General features: G+C 39.2%; 1 protein-coding gene across 1 annotated transcript; it reads right to left on the bottom strand.

Moving 5' to 3' along the window:
- Positions 1–8,758: 8,758 nt before the first annotated feature.
- Positions 8,759–22,734, bottom strand: atp6ap1lb (ATPase H+ transporting accessory protein 1 like b). The gene is made up of 7 exons (XM_007568920.2): positions 22,504–22,734; positions 14,472–14,509; positions 13,812–13,894; positions 11,767–12,005; positions 11,540–11,590; positions 11,182–11,425; positions 8,759–10,846 (listed from the first exon to the last, which is right to left on the bottom strand). Exons 1-7 carry the CDS (start codon positions 22,635–22,637, stop codon positions 10,610–10,612), a joined length of 1,026 nt encoding a protein of 341 aa, XP_007568982.1. The 5' UTR covers positions 22,638–22,734; the 3' UTR covers positions 8,759–10,609.
- Between the last annotated feature and the right edge of the window lie 2,456 nt (positions 22,735–25,190).

The following is a 25,190-nucleotide window of genomic DNA, read 5'->3' as shown; positions in this document are numbered from 1 at the left end:
CTGCCTCTAAAGTGCAGGAATAATAGGAGGAGAGAAGCAGGAAAAAGTAACAGACAAAAAAAAAAAAAAAAAAAAAAAAAAAGTGGGGGTGTTTAGCTTCTTGGTTGAAGAAGAAGGGAAGGACAAGATAAGTCAGTTCTGCTGCATTAAAGCATGCCAAATGCACTTTGCAGTAGTGATGTGGCACTGGTAGTGTGTGTAGGCATATGGGTTGGGAAAGACGTTGAGAGCCCCCAGGCGACGGACCCTATGTGATGGATTGCATTTCACAAAGAAGCAGGGATTCTGACAAAGCACTGGGAGGGGATCAAGTTTGCCTCAGTAGCCCAGCATGTGGCTCTGTCTAATGCTTGGATATCCAAATGGACAAATGTGGCTCAAACATCTGCGTAAAACAGCTGGTGTACAGTGTTTCACAAAAGCATTCTTTGCCGTTGCTAAGTTTTTCTTTTCATTTTGTCTCAGTACGGTAAAGAACTTCATTTCTGCGGATTTTTTATTGTTTTTATTTTTTTGTAGTAAAGCAACATGAAGTAGTGCACAAATGTGAAGATTGTACAAATAAAAATCTGAAAAGTGTGGCATGTCTTTTTGGTGTGTGCCCGTCATATCCCGTCTGGTTGTAGACTTCAGCTTGTGTTGTTGTTGTTCCCCTCCAGCCTATTTATTCTTTCAGTTCATTCAGTACTTGAGTTTTGGATTTGTTTTTCACTTAGTATGTCTTCCCAATCGGTTTACTCCTTTTTGTGATTTGCTCAGCCTTGTTCAGTTCAGTCTTATTTTAAATGTCCTATTTAGATCCTTGTGATAGTTATTTGCTTCAGTTTCACTTTCCTAGTTCCTCTGTTCTCCCTCGTCCCCCTTTGCCATTCTCTCTCTCTCCCTCTCTCTCTCTTTCTTTCTCTCTCTAGTCTCATCTCTCAGCTGCAACCCATTACTAATCAGCCACTGGTTCTCCATCCAGTAATCAACTCACCAGTATTTGAGTGCGTAAGCTCCTCATTGGCTGTCAGTCGGTGCTGGATTGCATACCTTCTGCTCTCCACTTTTTAACCTGTGCTCTTGCCTCATTAAACTTACTACCATCACCTCTCGACTGGGTGTCTGCATTTAGGTTGCCACCTTATGCCAAACATGATCTTCAAGAAGTGTTTTGTTCTCTCCAAACCTCAGAGGCTTTCAGAAATTTTATTAAGACAGGGCTTTACTATTTAGTCTGATTTACTGGAAGACTAAATTTGCCATATTTAATGTAGGAGATTAACTCAGTACCGTCAACTTTAACTGCTATAAAAGACATAGCTGCAATTTTTATTAGGGTTTCTGTGTATCTGTAACAATTGCATTCAGAAAATACATCTCAATTTATTCAATTTAGTTCTGTTTACTTGTACCGCACCATTTCACAGCAAAAGTGACACATTAAATTTATATAGAGAAATGTTTTATGAGTCCGATTTTCATTCAGATTTGTATTAAATTGCATTCATTCTAACTTGATTCTACAGATTGCAAAGCACTTAAGTACAGTCTTTTATTCAAACTGATAAAAAAATGTGTTCTATCTTAGGAAACCCGTTTGATTACATCAAGTTACTGACTTTGCAGCAGTCTCTCCTCCTGAACCAGCATGTAGCAACAGTGGACAACTGATTGCAATGAGTTGATAACAAGCAGCAATCTGTCATACCGAGTGTTCATGCAGTGAGGCCCTGCACAAAACTTTAGGTAAGAATAAGAAAAGTCATTTTAAACAGACATTAGTCAACTGTAGGAGCCCAGTCTCACATCATTTCAATTTGCCCGACAGAGCCCTTATTTTCTGTTCTTCGTTTTCTAAAAGCTGTAATCACAGACAATTTTTGGTGAGCAGGCTGTACCAAAAACGCTGTTACCTATTGTGTTCCCAATATCATAGCAAACGGAAGAAAATAAAAAAAAAAATCAATCAATCAATCTAATCTCTACAATGATACCATTCTTTTATCAACTAGGCTTTATTGATTTCATCTTTGCTGTGTGGAAGGCATGGTAATGCAACAGGAAGATGTCATTATATTTTATTGAAAAAAAAAAAAAAGTCAATGCACAACAGCAGGTTTTTTTTCTTAACTTTGTAGACACTGTCAACCAATATCTCCAGCAGCTGCAGGGTGAGAACAACAAGGTCTGTTTGTCTGTCTGCCTCAACGTTTTGTAGCCACATTAATTAAGTTTACAGCATTGCACTTAAGGCTACATGATAATTATCAGTGCAGATTTAGTGAAAACAAATATTCAAACATGGAGAAAAAAGGGAAAAATCATTCTTTGAAAAAAGCAGAGGGATTTCTTTGGTGTCAATGTTTTCCTTCAGGCTTTCTTAAAAAACACCAAAGATGAATGAATTTGCCTCGAATAAAATCTCAAGAATCGGAAGAAACATTAGTGAATGGAATTGTGCTTAAGACCAATTATGAACCAGTTATTTCCATTTCTAACAGATAAGAATCAGGAGATTGGTCCATTTATGAAATGGAAATTAGTTGATGGACGAGAAGGACTCACAATGATACTGACCCATAACAATAAATATTAACCAATGCAACTAACTAATGCAAACCATGCAATAAAGACATGTTGGCTTTACTGCTTTGTTAAATGTTAATCTAACGGTATATATCTTCATATAAATCATTCAAGCTGCTGATACACATGTGAAAAAGGATCAGATTTAATTTCTACAAGTTAACTGCAAATTTTAAAAATTATTCACCAAATGTCTTGACCATAGACATTCTGTCTAAATGAACGACACAGATAGCCTACACTCAAGAAATGAGGACATGTCTGAAGTCGTTGGAAGCGTGGTGAATTTCTGACTAGTAAGAAGAAAAAAACACTATATAAAACTGTGGATAGTGTGACTTGTTATTGAGTCGGCTTGTCAATTTTGTTTTCAATCTTCAAAGAAACTCTGAAATGCCTCGAGCAGCTACCTGATTGCATAGAAAAATGCTTGATTGGATAGGTAGTTTCATTATGTGGAATAACAGGCAGCCAGTCGAGATGTAGTATTTGCATTGTTTTGCACAGCAGACTAAAAATCATACCTGTGTGTTGCATTGCATTCAGAGCATGCTACCGACCGATTTGCCCAGAGCATCCAATTTCATTTTACATTTTCTGGTGACTTCAATTAAAAATGAATAAATAAAATGTAACTTGCTGTTACAAGTCCTTTCTTCCTTCAATTATTCTTCGTCCTCTCTTTATTATTCTCCCTCCTCCTGTCCTCAGCCTTTTTCAGATGTACAATCTCCTTTTTATCTTTTTCCTCGGGTCTCATTGGCCAATTCTAAGCACACCTTATTAAAATGTATGTTTTTAATTTATTCTTCAAAATGAAAATGTTTTCCTAAAGAACCAAGGCAATGCCCCATGTAACAGGAAATTACAGCACAAGGGAGCATAACTAGATAGGGTCTTCCTGTCAGCTTTCTTTGTTACAAATTGAATATGTTACCCTGAACCACCTGAAAAATAAACTGACCAAGCACTGCTAAAGAAACCTTTTTTATATACGTTTCTATATTGTGAAAATAAGACTCCACAGTCTTCAAGCAAATATATAAAAAATGTTACATCTAAGCAAAAATAACTCTCTGTACAGCAACATAAAGTGCTTACATCCAACTAGGACTGTTTATTAGTCTGAGCTCCATAGACTTTGCTGTTTTGTTGATAACCAACTCATTTGCAATGATAACACGCCCAAGAGGCTAAAATGAGGCCATTCACTGCAGCTGTGTAGATACGGGATGAGGAGCTTGGAGGCTATGATTGGCTCTAATGTTATGTTCAATTAATAGGCAACTCACTAAGCTCTTATGTACATCAAAGTACTCCTGTTGGGATGAGTCAGTGATTGACACACCGGGATAATCCCAAGTAGGAAGTGCTGAGTCAGAGCATATTATCTATATTCATTATCTATATTTCAAAGGGGGGAATGCGGGTGTTATGTAACTGTGAACTTTCATGTCAACTTTTTTGAGCTTTATATCATGTTATAATGTTATTGCCTCTTCAAAAATATACCTGGAGTCTACATATGCTTGAAGAATCCTTAAATCTCTTGTGACAGCTTAAAATATTTGCTGTCGCTTAAAATGCTTGCTCTCACCTTTTCCACACAGCTCCACCTCGATGTTGCAGTCTCCCAGCTGATCTTCTGCCTCTCAGAGCACCTTTCCCCCTGCCTCACCACTCAGTTCCTTCAGACTAGCAGGAGCAGCAGCAGCAATTAGCAAACACCAGGTGGAACTGCTTATCTCCTGAGCTCATCATACAGATTACTTCTCAGTGCAATGCTTCTAAGAACAGTTGTAATTGGTTTAATGGAGGAGCATTGTTGTGATGACATGCTGAAGGAGGACTGTTAGAAAGAGCAGGAGCTTCTTAAAAACATAGAGACCAATTTCAAAGCGTCAAATTGCAAAGTCAAATTTCTTTACTTATATTTGATATATGCAACATTTTATAACAACTGAAGGTAACATAATTACTTGGCTGGGCTATAAAGTGGCACTATGTGACTGGAAGCTACATAATACTGCGCCTTTAATAGCAGCAATAGCAGCAAATGATGCAAGTTAAAAGTAGTACATGACAAAAGTGAGGAAAAGGTGGTAATTTTGTCTGCCATTGCTTGGCTTAAGCCTATATAGGAGCTAAAAACACAGAGCCATTTTTTTTTTCAAAACTATTCTTTTTTAATCAGGTTCAACCGAATGATAGTTAAGTTTATGTCTAATGTCGAAAAATATTTATAAAGATAAAAAGCACCTGACAATACAGCAGAAACTGACCAAACGCTTAATATGTTATGTTTGGAGTACTGAGCAATACATAACACACAGTTCACCAAAGATAAAAGCTTCCATATCAAAGTCTCCAGCTTGAATCTGAGGTCATAAAGTTAAGATTTAGATGGTGAGGTGGAGGAAGTCAAGAAAAATGTTTTCTGAGAGCAGAAGCTTGGAAACCTCACAAACTCGTAACCTAGAGGTGAGCAGCCCATTGTGGGTTAGGGTTAGGGGTTAGGGTTAGGCAAATTAGTCTGCTTTTAATTTGCCACATTGTAGAAAAAACTGCAATTTGAGACGCTCGAGTTTTGGTCGACGTTAGATGGAGATAATTCTGCTCCAGTTTCCATAAGTATTTTGAAACTGACATGCATATATCTGTCAGCATGTTCCTCCCAACAACTGAGTCCCCAGTGTAGTCAGGCCGTGGTTGTATAGATCTCACGTTTTCTGACACTATCTGTTCTTGTTCTTCTCATTGATGTTTTTGACTAAATGGCAATGTATTTGTGAAAACGCAGCAAACCGCACCACCAAAACTAATTACTAGCTCAAACTAGTTATTGTGGCTATACACATTCAGAAGAATCATTTCACATGATCAATTAACATAATCTGCAGACATCATCTACATGAACTGCAAACTATTGTAGAAGGCCATTTTATTGTAACATAATAAACTTTATGCTCACAAACAATAGCTGCAACAATCTCGGTGGATTGACTTTTAGCTCACTGCTATTGATTTTGACTCAAAATATTTTTCTAAGCTTTTAACTATGTGGAGTCATTTTTTTCTGAGTTGGGATTGCTTCCATTCATTAGTTTTAGTATTCCAATGATCTCAGAGGCAGCGACTGTTTTCAGTTTCTCTTGAATCTTATCCTTGTAAATCCTTCTAAAAATTCCTTCTCTATCCTCTTTCTGTTGCCACTAAGCAGCCACATATCCATTCAACATGGAACTATTACAAAGGTCTTTTAAAATTGCTTATTGGCTTTTGAAATATATCTTTTTTGATTATATATGCTTTGATAACGGTACTGAAAAAGGCAGAAAAAAAAGTGTTTAAAAGCAAAAGAAAAAGAGGTCGGTCAAATAGCTGTGCCTGATGCCCTCCGAGTTGCAGCTTTGTAATGAACATATATTTAGTGAATCAGAAAAAGGTCAAACCCAACCCACCCAGTGCCCGTGCACTGCCTTGTGCAGCCTCCGTCAAAAGCCGTCTAGACGATTGGGCCAAGCTGCAAAAGTTTTTTTCTTCAACAAAGGAGTTGTGTGAGGACCCTATGGGCTGTGCTTTCTGACTGGAAGCTTTACATATAAAACAGGCGGGCCTATCTGTCGCTGCACAGGCTGCATCCACAAAGTCTGAATTCCCAGCTTTGAGGACTCTGAGGATCCGAGCTGTAGAGTTCTGCACAGGAAAGAGATTAACAACAAACACGAAACACCACCCCTTCTGTTCTGCCTGAAATGTGACGGTAAAGAAGAAGTATGAATCACTGAAATGTTTGATCCAGTGATGGTTCCAGCTAAACTGAAAATGCAACTTAAAATTGGGTTATATATGAAGGCTATATATGAACATTGCTTAATCTGTGTACCATAGTTTGTACATTGTTTGCTCTTTTTATTAGGATGTTTATGCACTGCCACGGTGTAATATGCACAGATAATTGAAATCATTTAAGCTTTTACTGAACTTACAAGTTGTAGTTACAAACCATCTCAACAGCAAATAAAAGTAATTAAATTCACTAGCTTTTCCACAACAAGATGAGCATGTAACGTAGAATTAATAAATAGGTTGCATCATGTAGAAAGCTGTAAGTTTGGACACATGTGTATACTGACATCTAGAGGATGGAGTATAACATTACATTTCCCAAAAATATTATAAAATGATTCAATGTGTGCATTTCAATGAATTTGAATATTATTGGAAATGTATTTATTTAATCAACTCAGTTTTCAATTTCTCACAAAAGCTAATGAAAACACTACATATAATTGCTTCAAATATTGAACTATTAAACCAAAACAATAAAAACAATAGATTTAATACAGATGAATGGGATTAGTGAGAAATATGTTTACTACCTGCTTATAAGTAGTTATTTTCAAAAGATCGTTTTAAACTGATGAATGAACCTCATTGTTATTCCAATTCAATGAGATGTACAACTTATTCAGCCTATGACATTTTCTGCTATTTAATTACTTTCACATAGTAAAATTAGAAAAACAGCGTAATCTTTTATGGTTTTATTAATTAATCTGCTTCAGTCTGCTTGTTTGAAGTTCTTTCTCAGGACCCATCCATCCATACATCCTGAGCTAATTTATAACTTTAAATTATGTTTTCTTCTTCTGTCCTCAATGGAAGCATTCACTTATTCTACACCAAAGGATTGAACAGTTTTATTGCTGATCCAAGTTTGATCAACATGGATTTTTCTTTCCTCTGTTTTGCTGCATATCTTTTAACCACCAAGCTAACATTTCTGTTGCTTCTCAAACTGTCTTGACCCGTCAGAATAATAACATAGCTCTTAAAGTGCTTTATTTTCCTGTCTGTCTGTGAAATGTTTGTAGTTCATTCCTTGGATCTCTTGAGTTTCCAGGAGAGGGGTCATTATTGCATCAGTTTGTTTTTTATTTTTGCATTTTTTTTTTGTGGTGCTTGACCTGCTCCTATTAATAGGTTATTGTATTGACATGGTTACATATGATCATTGGTCACTTTGAGGAGGGCTGTTTCTGTGCTGCGACATGAGTGGAAATTATTCATGCAAATCATTGGAAGTGAGGTGGGATTAGCCAGCTTGAAAGTTTGGGAGACTGAACCAGATCTGAAGGAGGAGTTGATGATGTTCAGTGAGTGGGAGAATAGCTGGGACACAGACAGCCATTTACAAGTTTTGGTGACATGTGATGCAGAAAACAGGTGGAGCTTCTTTCGCGTGCCATGAGTTTGGAAAGCTCCAAATATGCACAAACATGAAGTGCATATAAAAAATGTCATCAAATATTTATATGAAATAGGTGAATAAAATGGATATTAACTAGATTGCTCACAAACAATCAGTCACAATATGACTCACCAAAGACATTTTTTTTTCTTAAATGAGCAAAAAACAAACAACAACAACAAAATAGTTTCAAGTTTCACCTTTTCAGACAATGTCATTGGCAGTGATAGTGAACAAATATCACTGCAAGAAGTGAAGTCTGGTGATGGTCTTATTATTTCTACTGGTGCTCCGGTAGAGAATGGATTTTTATACTGATTCCAGTATTACTCCACACCATTAGGTGTCACTATTTTTCAACAAGAAGGATGAGTTTGTTTTGTTAGGGTGTATGCAGAAACAATTTGAAATGTTTTCATTGGTGTAACTGTAGGGCCATTACAACTTTAGTTTTTAGTGTTTATACATTGACAGTTCACTTCCTTTTTTCAGGGTTTTTTTTTTTTTTTTTGCCTTGCATATATTTTGACCATAGATTTAAGAGACAAATGCTATTATCACTATACTGTTTAAATTAGTTGAAAATTTCAACCATTTAGAAGCTGATGCTCTGTAAATCTAGCCGTTATTCCATAAGAAATGTACATTTCTTATTGTTCTGTTGTTTTATAACTTGCACTGACAAATTATGTGTATATATTCATATATTTTTTACAATATGAATTTTCTTTGGAAAAGCCCTACTCTTCCCATGCATACATACTATTACTCTCTTCACTTTTGTGGCATTCATTGAAGTCAAATCCCCTTTATATAGTTTTTCTCACTGAGAAACAAAGCTCTAATAAAATTACATTTACATGGAAACCATTAAGAATAAACAAATAAAGAAAAAAAACTTAAAAATAAACATATGGTCCAGAGAAGCACAGCAGATATATCCCTCAGAATATCATTTTATTGTTCATTTACACCAGTTAGTCCTTGGACAAACTGCCTCCAATCAGTCAGTCGATTGTAGGATACATTTATGACCAAAGAACACATTTCACACCGCTACAAACCGACAGAACTGCCATATCGAATGTTAAGATATCTATTTACTGTCATGCTGAGTGTTTTTTTTTGTCAGTAATAATGACTCATTGATTCTGTAACTGTTGCTAATGAGGCTTCTGGCGTAATAATGGCATCTATAGGTCCCAGTGACTAAACGGCATTCAGTAGTGATGTCCGTCTATGATAGGAATCTTGCTTTATAATTTACAGATAGGTAAAACTGAACCTTATTTTGGCCCAGCTTAAAACAAACACACAGGAAATGTAACATGTTCACCCTTGTAGAAAAAAAATCATATGCATTGATATGTTTACCAATCTCAGTAGAACAATTTTACAATTGTATCGTCTATCAGTTGTGCATTATTTGAAGATAGTAAACAGCTATGATCCTAGAGAGATGTTATATTTACAGCTCTGGATATCCTTTTGGTTATGAGTTTTAGCATAGTCAACCTGTACCTAATAGCTTTTATGATTACACAGAATATAAAAAAAAGACCTCCGCAGAGTGACATTTCTGTACATGAATGCATTTTCTTCTTCTTTTTTTTTCTTTCTTTTTACATAGCTGTAATGGTTCACTTTCATTTTCACATTGTCTCACTCTGTTTCAGACCATATATTATGGCAACACATTTGTGGCTTCACTTTGGCAGTCAGTTTGAGCAGTCTCAGTTGAGGACCCACAGCCTCCTTTGTTCAAACAAGTGACTCGGATGAGCCATTGCATCCCAAGAACCTGCATTTCTGCTATGCCCATGGATGGGCCGTCTTTTTGCAGCATAGTTCTTTGTGTAGTCTCTTAAAAGTCTGTTGTTAGTGCTTCTGCTACTAACAAATGTTGTACTAGTTTGTTAAATCCCCTTTGTCTTGTCTGGTCTGTAGAAGGCCATTTCACAGTTAAGTCCCAAGCAGCAGTCTCGTTCAGGGGTGGGTTGAGAGAGGCCAGAGGCTCCGACGGGCCAGTAAAGTTAGTTCATCCATTCCAGCCGGATGTTAGACCAGTGGTTCCTAATAATTCTGTTGTGTTTCCACCAAAAGACTTCCCAATATCATTTTACATTGTGCCATATCTCATTATATGATAAATCTCAAGCAGGAGAACCATCTGGGTCGGTCTTATTAGGAAACACTGTGCTAGCCCGAGAACACCAGCCTATTAGGACATGCAGCTAATAAGGCTATCTCAGCTAGAAAAGTGGCTGTTCTAAGTTTACCATTTTTGCAGCGGTGTTAGACAAAGTTTACAGCAATGAAAGCTGGAAGGACAATGTTGGTGATGGTTGCTTGCAGTATGACACTTTGGAGCCATGTAATACATACACTTAAGCTGGAGCATTTGAGTTAGCTGTACTGGCTGCAACTGTGAGCCTTTTGTTTTAAGGGCCGGCTGGGACAAAGACCTGTGCAAGTCGTTGCCCTTCAGCATCCTGTGACAGACACCGAACCTTGGATTTTAAACCAACAAGCCATCTCTAGGAGAGGCCTGGACTTTCCCAGGAGATGCCAGTCAGTGAGGAGAGAAGGGAAAGTATCCGGCCACACTTTGCATTTACCTAATAAAGTTAAGACTTAGCTTTTGACAAGGACAGGCAAAGTTGTAATTAAGTTGATGAAATTTCAGTTGAAGATACTTTTTCACTCTTGTAGTCACTGCAGCCTTGATTCTTAGCTTCCTCTTCCCCAGTCTCTCCCCACAATCATCCTCAGTCTCATCGTCCTCCTTCACAGGCTGTTTTTGTCCGGTAGCTCTGCCTCAGGACTGCGGGGGAAGTAGACAGTGGCTTTGTGCTCCTCATAGCGGTCAATGTGCTTGAGGTGTACCACCATATGCAGGGCATAGGCTAAGACTAGGAGCAGGATCAACGACGTCACCAGACCCATCAGAATAGCTGGCGTTAAGAAAGTAGCACAGTCACTGGCAGACGCAAACTTCTCTGACTGCACGTTGAAGGCCTGAATCTGGAAGAACAAAGAGTAAGGCGGATAGATAAGATTAGGTTGAAGCAAATAGGACAACTGGCTCTTACTGGGCTTACCAAGCACAGACACACTACACAGATGGACAGGTTGAGACAGTTGAGCAGATGGCTAAATAAATAAAACAGACTGACAAACAGCCAACTGACAGATTGACAGCCAACACACTACACATTAAAAGGATACCAGCTCGCTAACGTACAGACACGTGCACCTCTGTAGCTAAAATGGAAAAACAATGAAACCAAAACGGACCATGCAAACACTATTAAACAAGTTGAGACAACAGAGGTTGTGCCCCTTGTGCAACTGTGTACCTGGAAATCAGTGAAAGTTATGTGCCAGTTAGCGGATGTGTCAGTGTGGGAGCTGGGCACTAGCAGGGTGTCATATTTGTGCAGGCTGCTGACGTGCTGGCAATGGTAGGATGAAGTGGCAGGAGCGTAGACCTCACTGGCGTTGAATGTAGCCTCCTGGGTCCAGTTGTACTGGATGTGAACGCTGTCTAGAGTGAACCAGTTTTGACCAGCTGCCTCATAAAAAGTGTTGGACATCTGAAGCCTTTTGAAGGAGAAAGTGTAGTTAGTTATACTTATGTACTTGCAAGCATTCTAATGTGGTTTCAGGAGATTCATAAAAAATCAAACGTGTTTGAATTAAGCGTTGCCTTTTTACCTGATAACTAGACCTCGTAAGTCCTCAACGTCACCAAATCTTAAAGAAAGTCTGTGGGAGATAAAACCAATAGCAGAATATTTAACTCAACTGACACAAAGCATTATATATTTAAAGACATGTCTGCACTGTAGATATTTGAACACAATAAATATTGATCTTGTTTTGCGATCCACCTTTAAAAAGAAATTCTTTTGGCACAGTTGTTGCTTTGGGAAGGGACTTACGTTGCTTTGTCCTTGGTGCAGATCGAGCCCTTAGTGTCCACAGGTAAGCTGGGGTTGAAGACCCTCTCAGTCAGATCAATGAACGTGTGGTTCCTGTAGCGGATTGCCAACCGTTTTGCCTTAAACAGAATGCAAGGCTTCCCATTGTAAGACACACTAAGCGGCCCATAAGGCCCCATCAGAGACTGCAGCAACTTCCTTTTACTGAGAGACATCCCAGACTGATGCCATTTAAAAGGCTGCAAAGATACAAACAAACAGTATTAATCAATGACAATAAAACCTGTATCCAGCTTAACAACTGTTTGCCATTAGCTTACTATCTTATTGAAGGCAACCCACTATTCTTTTAATTACTTACAGAGACCTGCACATACAGTCCCTTGCAAATGTGTTCCGGTCCCTTGAACTCTTTCATTTTTTCTCATGTTGCAATCACAAATTTCAGTGCATTTCATGGCTATTTTAGGCGACAGATCAACAGATTCACATATTTTTGAAGTGAAAGCCAAAGGATATTTGTTTTTTGGAATAATTAATTGGAACAGATGGTAAAAGTATTACATGTTTATATTCAACCCCATTTATTCTGATACCTCCAAACAATCTCAAGTACAACAAACTCGATTCAGATGTGCCTAGTTAGAAATCTACGTTTAACTAGTATAAATACTGTTCTGTGAATATCTCAGGTTTTTTTTTTTTTTTTTTTTTTTTTAGAGAATATTAGTAAAAAGCAACCAACATTTTGAAGTCTGACAGTGTTTCCTAAGATGACAGGCCAATGGGCAAACATGGAGGGCTTTAATCCGAGACCCAGACAAGAAGCTCATGGTAACTGGAGGAACTGCAACAGTCCTATAAGACTAAAAGCGCAGGAAACTTTGTTGGTTAAAACCAAAATGCCAAGCTGGCAAATTCATCACATTGAATACACCATACCCACAGTAAAGAAGCCTCATGTATTATGCTGTGGAGACTCTTTTCTTCAACAGAGACAGGAAATATGATGGGAGTTGATAGGAAAATACTAGATCTAGCTAAATACTGGGCAATCTCAGTAGAAAACCTAAAGAAGCCTGCAAACGACCAACAATGGAGGAATAAGTCCACCTTCCAGCAGGGCAGTGACGTTACAGCATTATCTAGAACTATTAATGAATAGGTCTAATCCCACATAGTGTGAACCAGATTGGAACACTCCAGGTGCGACGGAGTCCTTTTTGTGTAAATGGTCCAGTCAAAGTCCAGAACCTAAACAATTCTGTAGCAGGACTGTTCACAGGCGTTCTCTGTCCAATCTAGATAAGCATGAGATGTCTTGAGCTGCTTAAATCAGGGCATTCTACATCACACATCCTACAATCCTACAACTCCCAACCAGCACTGCCTTAGTTTTATTCATGCTGTGATATTTAATTTGAATGGCCATTTTCAAAGTTTGCCAGCTTGTCTGATCATAAAATGTGAGCCATGTGTAAAGTTCAGTATTCACCCCACCACCTGAATCTTAAATGGAGACAGAGCAGCATGTGGAAAGCAGGGGTTCTCTAAATTTGCATATGATGGTGTGGCAGAGAAAGCACTGACATTAGTTGGCAGAGACAAACTGCCCCCTTTAGATATTTTTAATCTGTTTGCACAAAGAGTGCATAAGATAGTTACAGAAAATGTAAGGCGAAGTCAAAATGTTTGTGTTGGGATAAAACTGGGTTTTTATGGCTGAAATCACAAGCACAAGCAAACCGAGTTTAAAAAAAACATTGGTGCTTTGAGCAGGACTCACCAATCTATGACATATTTGCCTGCATGCACAAGCAGACGAGGCATACTGTGGAATATTATTGAATTTTTCAGTCACAGGAGTCCTGTGTGTGGGTGGCAAAGATGTTTTACCTCTGGTGAATATGAGACAAACATTATTCCTTCATCCAAGGTCATTCAGTGTGGCTGAGTGAGCATGCTCAGTTTTGCTTGTGTGTTCCAGTGCGTGTGCATGTGTTTGAACAGCAGACGGGGGAGAGGAGAACACTGAGCACTGTTACCTGCAGTATTCTCCTGAGTGGGTTTTCATCTTCAGGCGTCAAAAACACCTCTTCGCTTTCCAGGCCATACTCTCCATCTGTACCTGAAAGTGAAAATAAACAAACGCATGATTGGAGTTAAGATCGCTGGGCAGGTTAAGCTGATTCGAAGTGTTTTATTGGAGAAAGCTGTATGCTTATAAAAGTTGCGATGACTTCATATAGGCAGTGCACACATAAGCACATGCAAGCAAAGAACAAAGAGACCTTCATGCACCTCACTACTCTGGTTCGTATCTATTTCTAGTAGTTTGCGTCATCCCTCTGACTCATCACTGGTTTACTTCAGAATAAGTTCAGTGTTTACAAACACCGTTCATTTTGTTCCAGATACATCTTTACCCGTCATGCCTTTCAAGAAGTGTAAAAAAAAAAAAAAAGATTCTTCGTGCCTTTGTGTCACAATGCGTAAATATAGCTACACACAAGCCAGCATCGCACTGAGGTGTTCGAGTTGCACACAGGCCCCCACTTGAAAACCTGATCAAATTACAAAGTAGCAGAGATTTCTCGGGGTTTAAAAAGCAAATGCTTTCATCAGATCTGTGCAAGTCAGTGTCAAAAGAACCACAGCAGGTTAGACTGAATCAGGTCTTGTGTCAGAATGGATTAGTTACTTACGTGATGTGACTCTTGTTGCTTGATGGGGATTCTCTTTGCTGTGGAAAAGACAGAAGATACAATGAAGATAAGATGAGGAATGTTTTTTATTTCATTGTTATTTTTGTTTTTCTGGTAAACACATTTTCTGTACGCAATTCTTCCCCACAGTAGGGTTTCCAAAGTGTGGCCCGGTGGCCGTTGGAGGCCTTTGCAATGATTTTGTCAGCTGCAAAGTATATGACAAACATGACCCACCAGCACATGTGATCAGCGCAACTTTAAAAAGCAAAGGTGATGCCAAGACTTTTTATGACAATCTTCTTAAGTGAAAATGTAAAACACAAAATGTTTCTTTTAATAGCCATGTTTTTATATATACTGCTCAAAAAAATAAAGGGAACATTTAACTTTAATTTTGTGTGTAGCTCCAAATCCAGGCCTCCAATAAATTTGATTTCCATTGATGATTTTTGTGTGATTTTGTTGTCAGCACATTCAACTTTGTACAGAACAAAGTATTCAATGAGAATATTTCATTCATTCAGATCTAGGATGTGTTATTTGAGTGTTCCCTTTATTTTTTTGAGCAGTGCACATTAATTTCACAGTAAATAAGACCATAAGCATCCAGTTCATATGTGACAAAACAAAAGATTTGGACACCGCTGGCTTGGTAACAGCCAGTAGTTTAAAAAAAACTAAATAATTATCTTTTATTAACAAAAAATTGTCCATTTATTATTTTGACATCAATTCAAAACTGATTACATATGGCTTTACATACTGATGCAGTGGCAGTAATTGTATTAATGTACGCATAAAGTGCCAGCTAAGTGAATTAAAAATATTTGTGCGCCTGTGTGCTACGTGCTTTATAAAAGGGATGTAGACTTAATGTTAAACCAAAAATAGTTATATAATCTTAAAATCTAATGTGTTCGACACTGATGCCGCGAGTCATGTAAAAAATTGCAGGATTACTTGTTCTTCGAAAGAAAATCTTTAAAGATCAGCCTATTTGTTTAGCTTTGTTCAGCCACTAGAGTAAAGAATGGCACATTTAAAATGTGAGGGGATTTGCACTTATAGAGAACTAAAGGATTAATAAACTTTTTAGAGTAAGACTTCTGAAGTGTTGTGACTGCAGACATTGGCTGTACTGACCTACATGTTGCACATGTGACAGAGGACCAGCCATTTCCTTGTTCTTCGCATGTTCGCCCCAGCTGTCCAACTCTCTGTCTGAGACTAAACCCCACAAAGCACGGACCTCTTGAGGCTAAGCCTAATCCTTTTTTAAATGTCTAATCACAAACATATTGTGCCAATGGGCTTACTGGGCGGCTCCGACATGGCCAGTTGTACTTGTTGTGATGGCCACTCTGATGATCTGACAAGGTGGTCTGTCCTGGCCTGGCCTTTGTGATCATCTGGGCTTGTTCTCTAATCGCCGTACAACAGCCAGTAATAATGAGCTTGTAGGAGGTAAACCTAAATACCTGTGGGACTGGGAATAACAATTACTTTGAGTCACCAGACATCACTTCCATCTGTTACTGTTGGTTTCTACCAAAATTGTAAGTGAAACTGCAGCAAAAAAAAAAAAAGAAAAAAAAAAATGAATTCAAACATCTTGCATTTGCTGCCTTCAAGTAAATCTTGTTTGAAAGGCCTGAGTACACTAAACAGTCAAGAGCTGCTTATACTGTCACTAAAAGCTGTTCAGATATTTCTCTCCCTCGTGTACTAAGGCTTTGATTTAAATATTAAAATTAGCAAATTGTTTTGTAGATGTACCTGGAAGTCACAGCTTTACAGTGGTCTGCCAGGGATGTCAGATATCCTCCCACATAGTGCAATATCTACCTGGGCAATAATGTGCAGTTCGGTGCCAGGATTAGTCGTGAGGACACGCCTCGTCCATTGGATCCCAAAAGTGGAGAGACATTGGCCCTGACCAAGGTGAAGGGATTAAATCATGATGTCAGAAGCTACAGCAGTCTGGATAGTTCAAGTGCATCGGTCCTGACCTCTGAAAGTGCTAATGATTGTAGGAAGGTTCAGGAAATGTGCTGAACCTTTTGTCTGGGTTCAGCTTAAAGTTATTTGACCGAAATGCAACATTAAATGTGTTTATATATATTACAATTTTATCCATTCTGAAAGTTTAGATCATTTAACGTCTTTGTGGTGCTTTGTGTAAAAACTAGAAGGATCAAATTCAAAAAGTAAAACAAGCTGATGGAATGCACCACATACAGTACGTTAAAACTATTTTTAAAAATTTTAATTTAAACTTCTGGAGTCAATAGTTTGTAGGCCCACCATCCAGCGCAATGAAGACTGCAAGTCTTTTGCAGCATCTATGCACATCTAAACCGTCGACTTATTCTTTGCAAAATTGCCTAAGCTCAATCAGCTCTGGACATCAATTTTTAGGTCTCGCACAACGCCTGGGTATGTATTGATTTAATCCATTCTTTTGCAGCTCTGTATGTGTTTAGTGTCAATGCCCTGCTAGAAAATGAACATCTGCCTCAGGCTCAGGTCTGGCAGACTCAGACAGATTTTATTCCAGATTCACTCCATATCTAGCTTCTCATAAACCTGTTCCTTGCTCCTGCTGAACAAAAGTATTTGCACAGCATGTTGCTCCCACCACCGTCTTCCAGCGTGGGGATGGTGTGTTTACGGTAAAGCTCACTGTTCATTTTCCAATACAGTAACCATTTTGCATGTGCGCCAGAAGTTTTATTTTGATACATATGAGAAGATGTTTGTTGTCCCACATGGCTTACGTGCAACTTAAATTCAACTTTTTACGACTTCTTGTAAGCATTGGCTTCATTCTTTGTTGTTTGTGCTTTTTTAAACAGGTTATATTTATCAAGTTGCGATGGCCCTCCTGGCTTCTTCTCTGAATAGCCCAGTTGTGCTGTTCTGATCTTAATTTGAAATGATGAACTGGACATTGTTATGTGAGATGTTCAACGCTTGTGAATGTTGTCTTAAAGGCTGAGCTTGATTGAAACATTTCCGCATCTTCTCCCTGAGCTTTCAGGACTTTACTGTATTGCTCTATCATATAAATGCTAATAAAATACACAGAAGTTTGTGCTTGCAATGTGGAATGATAAGACGTGAACAAGTTCAATTGGTATGAATACTAGTGCAAACTCAGAATTCTTCTCTATTGCATGCCACAAAGCTGTGGAACAATCAAGTTGCTCAGTGGAGGAAATCAAAGCGATCGGAATAAAGCCTAAGCCCATTGGAACAGGTAATGTTAGTCGCACGGTGACGTCTGAAGAATGAGAACCAGTCCGTGACCAAGTGGAAGATGCCGTGTTGTCAGTTGCCACGAATAAGCTCTTCAGCCTACATTCCAGTGTGCATCTGCCAACTCCAGCGTCAGCATCATGATTGGCTAAATCCAGTGGGATGTGTGTGTGCATGTGTGTGGGTGTGTATGCGTGTCTGCCTGTGTGCAGGTTTGGGGAAACATGCTATCCCGCATGCGTGTTGATACCTTGCTAAGGAATGTCTGCCGGTGCCATTCTCCGAGTAACAATATAACAGTTTATTTATGTAATAAATGAAAATATTTATATTTTCCACTGGTGAATGCTGGGTAAGCATGGGTCTTTAAAAGAGCTGCCAAGTCCATGAAACCTTTGGCAGCAGGCGCTTGTGTCTGAAACCTCAGCAGCATAGCGGCTAACTTGGACGCTGCGCACTTATTGCCTGCATTGATATTTGAGACGTCAATGATCTCAGGGCTGCAGAGAGGCTTGACACCCCCCACCTCCCCCACCACCACCACATTCACCCACCGTCCACACCGCTGACATGACTCCTAGATTTAATGTGATTGTTGAACAGCTTAGCTAAAATAATCACTCCTGTGCACCTATGTGGTCTCAGCTGGTTGGCAGGAGCCTCAGGACTGTGAGAATGCAAGAGCTATGCGAAGCCCAGCCGTTTTGCTCTTGTTCCAGTTTTTGCAGGGTCAGCAACCACGGGCTGTTGTGGGCCCCCCATCATTGGTTCAGTTTGTCACACAGCGGCTGGGTGCTGAGCAGGCCCTTTACATAATCAAAGCCAAGCCAGAGCCACTCCTTGGCTCATCTCCCTGCTGCCACACACATCCATAAGTATGTGTGCACACAACTGAGGAGCAAACAGTCCCCCCCCCCCCTCCTTTGCACGATATCCACAATACTAGCAGCAGAATGACTTTTAACTGTATTGTCACAAATTTTAGAAAAGTGCTGGGTTTTAAATATTAATGACAGGGCTTCTTTTGGCTTCACAATCAATACAATTTCACTGAATGTCCTTCTTCGAGCAGACGGATAGCTGATCTCTTGCTCTTTCTTCTTGTTGTGCACCGTTGAGCAGAAAAAAGGGCTCTTAAAACTTATAAACAAATGCTATCTACATCTGTAACAGTGCTTAGCCATTGAACTCGTCCCCTGTCCTGCATCTTACAGCTAGAAAATATTGCCGAGGACACTTATGGGTTTTGATAAGGGTAATAAGGCTATTTGCCCTGGGCGGCGCATCCTAGAGGTTAGTCTGAAAATACAACTTTTCTTAAAATCTGTCAGTTGCACTCTAAGTATGCTTTTGCATTAAAGTAGTGTTTCTCAGTTCTGGACCTGAGGGAGCAAAAGCCCCGCATATTTTTGATTTGTCTTTGTACCAGAACACCTGATTCAAATAATCGCATGACCTCCTCTGCAGCCATCAAGTCCTGAGGAAACCTGTTAATCAACCACTTATTCATCTCAGGTGTGTGGCAGAAGGGAAACACCTAGAACATGCAGGGCAGTGGTTGCTGAGGATACACACTTTATTTGATTCAGAACTTGAGTAAAAGGCTGTGTTACTTTTTTATTTTATTTATTTTTTGTTGCTAGATTTAGACTGACTTTTGCATTTACCTTTTGTTTAAATCCAGTAATGTCACTATAATGTCCGCTGAATAAAATTAACTTGATTTGAGGTTTTTAATGTTGTTTCTATTGGTATTTGTACTGTTGTTCTCATATTTCCTTTTAGCTTCCCTTCATGAAATTTAAAACCCATCTTAAATATTTCATTTTTTGTGCCGTTGAAGAGCAGGGAGCTCATATTTAGCATCAGTTGTGAGTAATAAATGTGTAAATTAAATATCAGAACAAAATGTAGTTGGTCTAAAAAATGACTTACAAAAACTCCTCTTAATCCCCCACTCTGCAGGTGCTGTTTTATAAATAGACTTGTTAGCGGAGATTAAGATTTAGGTGTTCGCTGAGATGCCAGTCAGACCTTTGCTGCCAGTTTCAGTGTAGCTTTGATTGCAGTTTCAAATTAGACCTAATGTTAAGCACTTGACTCGTAAATCTTTCTACACCTTGGATGTAAAGCAGATAAAGTTAAGGGACCTGCTCTTGCGGCTTTAATTTTTGACTGTATGCATATATGTTAATAAGTAGAAAATTTTTTAAATGAGTAAGATTTACAAACCTGTCAGTGCGAGATATGCATGCTTCAGTAAGAATGTGATTAAATATGACTAGAAAAAGCTTGTTGTCTTTTAAACTTTAAATCCTTTTCAGATTAATGATTGCTGATCAATCGTCTCAACAAAACAATGACCTTTCTTCTGTACCTTTATAGAGTTCAGTTTGTCAGAGATCAGACTCTATACTTGTGATCACATCTGCATTGAATCATAGCATTTCCCAAGAGTATTTAGTCTTAAAAGATAGTATGTTTTTATCAGTTGACTGTACAAACAGAGCTAAAATTAACCGCTGGTTGTTTTACCCTTTAATCTTTCTTTAAATAGAGATCAATAAACAATCTGTCACCTTGAACTCCATAGGTTTCCCTTTAATCTGTGTCTATGTTTAAAAGGACTTAACAGTTTTAAGATGCATTTAAGCACTTGTTGACTATGCAATGTGTTGGTCAAAACAGTTGCCAGATATGCTTTGACACACATGCAGATTTATCGTAAAGAGCCGAGGTAGAGCAGGTGTGGCAGTAAGGTAGCCTCCTTGGTACAATTTTGATGAAGTGACACCAAAAAGGCCTTCCATTTAAAAAACATTTAAAATTAAACAGATGTCTTTATGACTGATGTCTATTGATGTCTTATGGTGGTTTAAGGTTGGTTGACAATTGTTCAAATATTTTATTCCTTAAATACGAGATGCCAGAAAGACCTTCTTCAACTGTGGCTGACATAGTCAACTCAGAGTGTTGCAGCAATCTCAATAAGTAGGTCACACTTAAGTGACATGAATGGTTTTTGAAGTGTAAGAGGACATATTGAATCAACTTTGTTACTGAAAATCAAGTTAGCAACATTAATGGCTGGTGTTGGCTTATTGTTTTTATGGGGTTTTTTGTTTCTTTTATTGCCCTCCTACTTTGTTTGTTGAGCCTTTGCATGGTCACTGCCTAAATGTGTGAACAAGTCGCTTACGATATTACAGCTTAGTATCCTTTAATCTGTAGCCACATTTTGACCTTGTTCATCTTCTTTCAAAACATACTCAGATAAAGTTGTTTTATAACCATTGTGAATGTCACATGTTTGAAGTTGTTTTGTTTCCCTATTTCTTCAAACTTTCTAGAGTAAAATATTGCTTTTATCTCCCAGGTTTAGACAAGACTGAGCACTGCATTATCATCTTGAAAGCACGTCAACAATGCTGTTCATTTACATTGCTAACATTGCGACAACAGACCTTCATAATTCAGCTAATAAAGGTTGATGAATAACAACATTTTATAGTGGACATTTTCGAGAGTTTTAGGAAGCTAAAATATCGTCTATGATCAAATTCTAGTACCACAAGAAAAACTACTACAGGAAATTTGCCTGTTTCTTTCAGCTGCAATCCCTGGTGTCTTCTAAGCCTTTCATCAGTAAGCCTCTAACTCATGTTTTCCTAACACGTATTCAGCTCCCTCCAAGGCATCTCATATTTAAGGAATAAAATATTGCCATTATATAACACCGTCTTTGAGTGAGTCAGAGCTGATATTGGAGTGCTGACCTGTGACTGTTAGCTGTTATGTTAAGGAGTTACGCACAAAGTTTGATAACGGGACATGGGCTCCAAGTCCCAGGAGAAATTATCACATTTTTTTTCTCTCTCTCTCTCTTTCTGATAAACTGTGGTAAAAAGTTGTAAAAGCGGTCAGTCGGGATTTAATAAAACCTTAATTAACGTGGAATAAAACCATATCCATGATAGCATGGAAATTGATTGTCATTACTGGTGACCTGGAATTGCAAAAAAAAAAAAAAAGTGTTGAAGATTTAATTGTGCAATAAATGAGAGCAGGGGAGGCAGCTTGTTTTGGGTTAGAAGCAGAGGACTGTGAGAGCTGTCATCCATGGCATGATTTCAAGAGCCTTTCATGGCTTTGGCACAGTTTGATGGCTCTTTGCTGCGTTGTCTATGTAAGCAAGCAGGAGAGCAGTGCTAAAGGCCCTGAATGTCTTGTGACAGTCCTGTGAGCCCTGCATTTTGGGTCTAGATCAGACTTCCAAGGCGACAAACCAGAATTCCTTCCCGATGGCTGCATTGTTAAGCACACCCCCAAAAGATGCATCGTCTCCGTTATCCTCCATCAGCCTCTTTCTTCACTGTTCCCATCTCTTCCCTTCTCTAGGTTTTAAGACCCGCTGCCCAAGCTGTCTTGCCAGACCAGCATTACTGTACAGAGACAACAGCCCCATCTGTGATTGATGAGCACCGTCTGATGCGGTCCCATACACTGAAACAAACAAAGCCTTGAAGCCTATAGCGTTCTCCGACACATACCAACACAGCTTGAATGATTGAATTCACAATCCGAGATGCGTCCAAGGTGAGCTGTAACTAAGGAAGGCGAGGGTGGCACAAAGCCCTCTTAGAGAAGACGCACACATCAGCATCCCAGCATCCCTGCGTGCATCTCCAGTACCCCTCCCCCCCATAACCCCACTTCCCCCCCCTGTACCCCTCCGCTGCTTCACAGCCGTAGAGAGTGAGGATGGACTCACCTTCTGTCCAGGATCAGAGGCACTTCGTCATAGATGAGTCCCGGCTGGAATTCTTCCTCAGTGAAGGTTAGCCCAGGCCGGCTGAGGGCAGACAGCAAGGCGAGGGAGCAGATGAGGAGCGCGTGTGCAGCCATCGAGACAATGAGAGGAGACTGCTGCTGGACGAGCACCGCTTCATAATCTGCTCTCCTAGCAGCGCCTGAATCCCAGCTCCTCAGACAAGCAGCTGCCGCAGCCAATCAGTAGCCCTTGCACAAGCCGACGAGCGTGCGTCACAGCGCCCCTCACTGCATCCATCCCTCCTCCACCCCTCCGCTTCTTCTCCCTTTCTCACCCTGCTCCCTCCTGTGTTATCCTCTCAGTCTGCTCAACCTCCCACATCCTTTTCCAGTGCTGCTCTGCCCTCCTCTTTCATACACACATAGCTGCAGGCGAGCCCCAAGTGTGGACCGCGGATCGTTCGTTTTCATTAAAAACCCTCGTCATACCTGAGCTTCCAACAAACAAAAGCCCTGCTTGGGAAGGCTTACAGACATGCACCTCCAAGCAAAAAAAAAAACAAACAAAAAACACAAACATTCGAACAGGCTCGTGCAAACGCTTACTGGAAAAATCACCTGGCAATGTCAAGGTCAGGTTTAGTGGGAGCCGGATGAGATGAGTGGATGTTGACATGTCTTTAGGTGGCCGCAGGAGAAAAAAGGAAGAAAGAAACCCAGAGCAATGACTGCATGACCTAGATCTCCCGTGCGCTGCCACCGTGGCAAAATAATTCACTTGATGTGTTGTTGTGAGCACTGAAGGGGCCTGCGGCTGAGGAAATTATCCACTGAGGCAAATATGGATGACAGAAGCAGCTGAGCAGCCGTAGGATAGGGAGACAAAAAGGGTCCAATCCTGATGGGTGATCCCATTTTCTGCTCATTATTCAGTCTGCCCCGAGATCTTGATGTTAACCTCTCATTTCTCTTGTTTCCAGATCCGATGACGTGTGGATTTTCAAAAGAGACAGTTCAGTGTGGTTATATAACTAAATGTTGCAGCCTACTGGCACGGTAGATTTATCAGAATGATCCGTTTCAGTGAAATCTGCTAAAATAGCAACACACAGCATAACAGTATTATTTCTCCTGACAGTTTTCTTTTTGTCAACATGACATTTATTTCAACGTTCAATACTATTTCTGACTTACTGAAACAAAGCAACATGTTTGCACTGAGAGGAAAAGCAATATTTGGTTTGGTTTTACTTACCAGTCATATCAAGCCTTTTTAGTTGTACTGGATTTTACTTGAGGATATTAGATTAAAGAGGATTGAAGTCAAAAGGCCATGTCACTGGATTTTTTTTATTTTATTTTATTTGAAAACGCTGCACCTGTTTCCTTCCCTTTGTGTTGTTGGTATTTCAGACAAATTCTCATAAAAATAATGTACATTTGTCAATGTCATATGAATACAAATCCATTGCTGCAGGGATTTTTAGAGTGTAATTTCTGAAAGAATCTGAATGGATTTGTAAAAATCACAATAAAACTATGACCTACAGAGACTTTCTATGACAGCAGTCTTTGGATTTGGATCTTTGAAGTTGGAGGCCATGATTAGCAATAATAAAAAAGAACTAAAACAGGTGAACTGCTTAAGTTGGCACAGTGAAACAAATCCTCTACCAACATGAACTAAAAGGCCACTCAGATGAGGAAGAAGTCATTCTTCTAAACCACAACATGCAGCTAAATTGCAGTTTGCAAATGCTCTCACAAAGACTTTTTTTTATTATTTAATTTTTTTTTAGACATGTCATGTGGTCTGATAAAACTAAAATAGTTTTGTGGGAACATTTTTTAAGGAAGCAAACAAGAAAACTGACAGATTGGTTTTACACTTTAGATATTTCATTTGAGTTCCTGAAGTAAAAAAGCACACACACACACACACACACACACACACGCGCACACCTACACACACATGCACACACACACAAAAACACAGTTTATAGTAATTAAAACCACTGCAATGTTGTATATGTGGAATTTGGTTGAATTCTTGTGGGAGCCTGAATATGATTAAGGTTCATGTTTTGTTGAGGGAATGTTGTGTTTGTGCTGAGGCTAAACTATAGCCTATAGGAAAGAGGTCAGCCACATGTTTTAGGCCATATGGGTGACTAAAGGCTGCCTCAGCCCTCCACCATATGCTAGTCTACCCCAGTCACTTCAGCATACCAGTGTGCCAGTCTATGGAGAAGTAAGTGCAAACTTGGCTGTCGCTGCTGTCATCACAGCCTCACAGAAAACACACAGATGCGATGACCTCAAAAGATATTTTGACTCTGTAAAGACTCATAACATCAGATTACGCAATCACTTTGAATAGTAAAGGTTTTACATAACAGGAACTGTTTTTTTTATTATTATTATTTATTGTGCTGTATTTTTATCAGGCCAGTGATAATTGTGTATTGCAGCATACATACTGGTAAACAATTTTCTAATGTTTACGCTCCTTCTTCACCAGCGTGCTCAGAGAGTTTCTTTCAACAGAAAAAAAAAACAGCCTCATGATGTACATGATCTCTGAAAGACTGGCATTAGCAACATAATGATCTACCATGGTTTTTTTTAAGAGTCGTCTACTTTCCTAATATTTTTATAGATAGATAGATAGGTCCATGATTACACCCA

This window comes from Poecilia formosa, unplaced genomic scaffold, assembly GCF_000485575.1.
Source record: "Poecilia formosa unplaced genomic scaffold, Poecilia_formosa-5.1.2 Scaffold232, whole genome shotgun sequence".
NCBI classification, from domain to species: Eukaryota; Metazoa; Chordata; class Actinopteri; order Cyprinodontiformes; family Poeciliidae; genus Poecilia; species Poecilia formosa.
The sequence above is the reverse complement of the archived record's forward strand: the minus strand, read 5'-3'. Positions and strand labels throughout refer to the sequence as shown.

Coding starts and splice junctions, on each gene's coding strand:
- atp6ap1lb (XM_007568920.2), bottom strand. CDS start 22,637: ATGGCTGCACACGCGCTCCTCATCTGCTCCCTCGCCTTGCTGTCTGCC. Junction 12,006..13,811: donor CACTCAGGAGAATACTGCAG/GTAACAGTGCTC, acceptor GTATCTTTGCAG/CCTTTTAAATGGCATCAGTC. Junction 11,426..11,539: donor TTACGAGGTCTAGTTATCAG/GTAAAAAGGCAA, acceptor CTCCTTCAAAAG/GCTTCAGATGTCCAACACTT.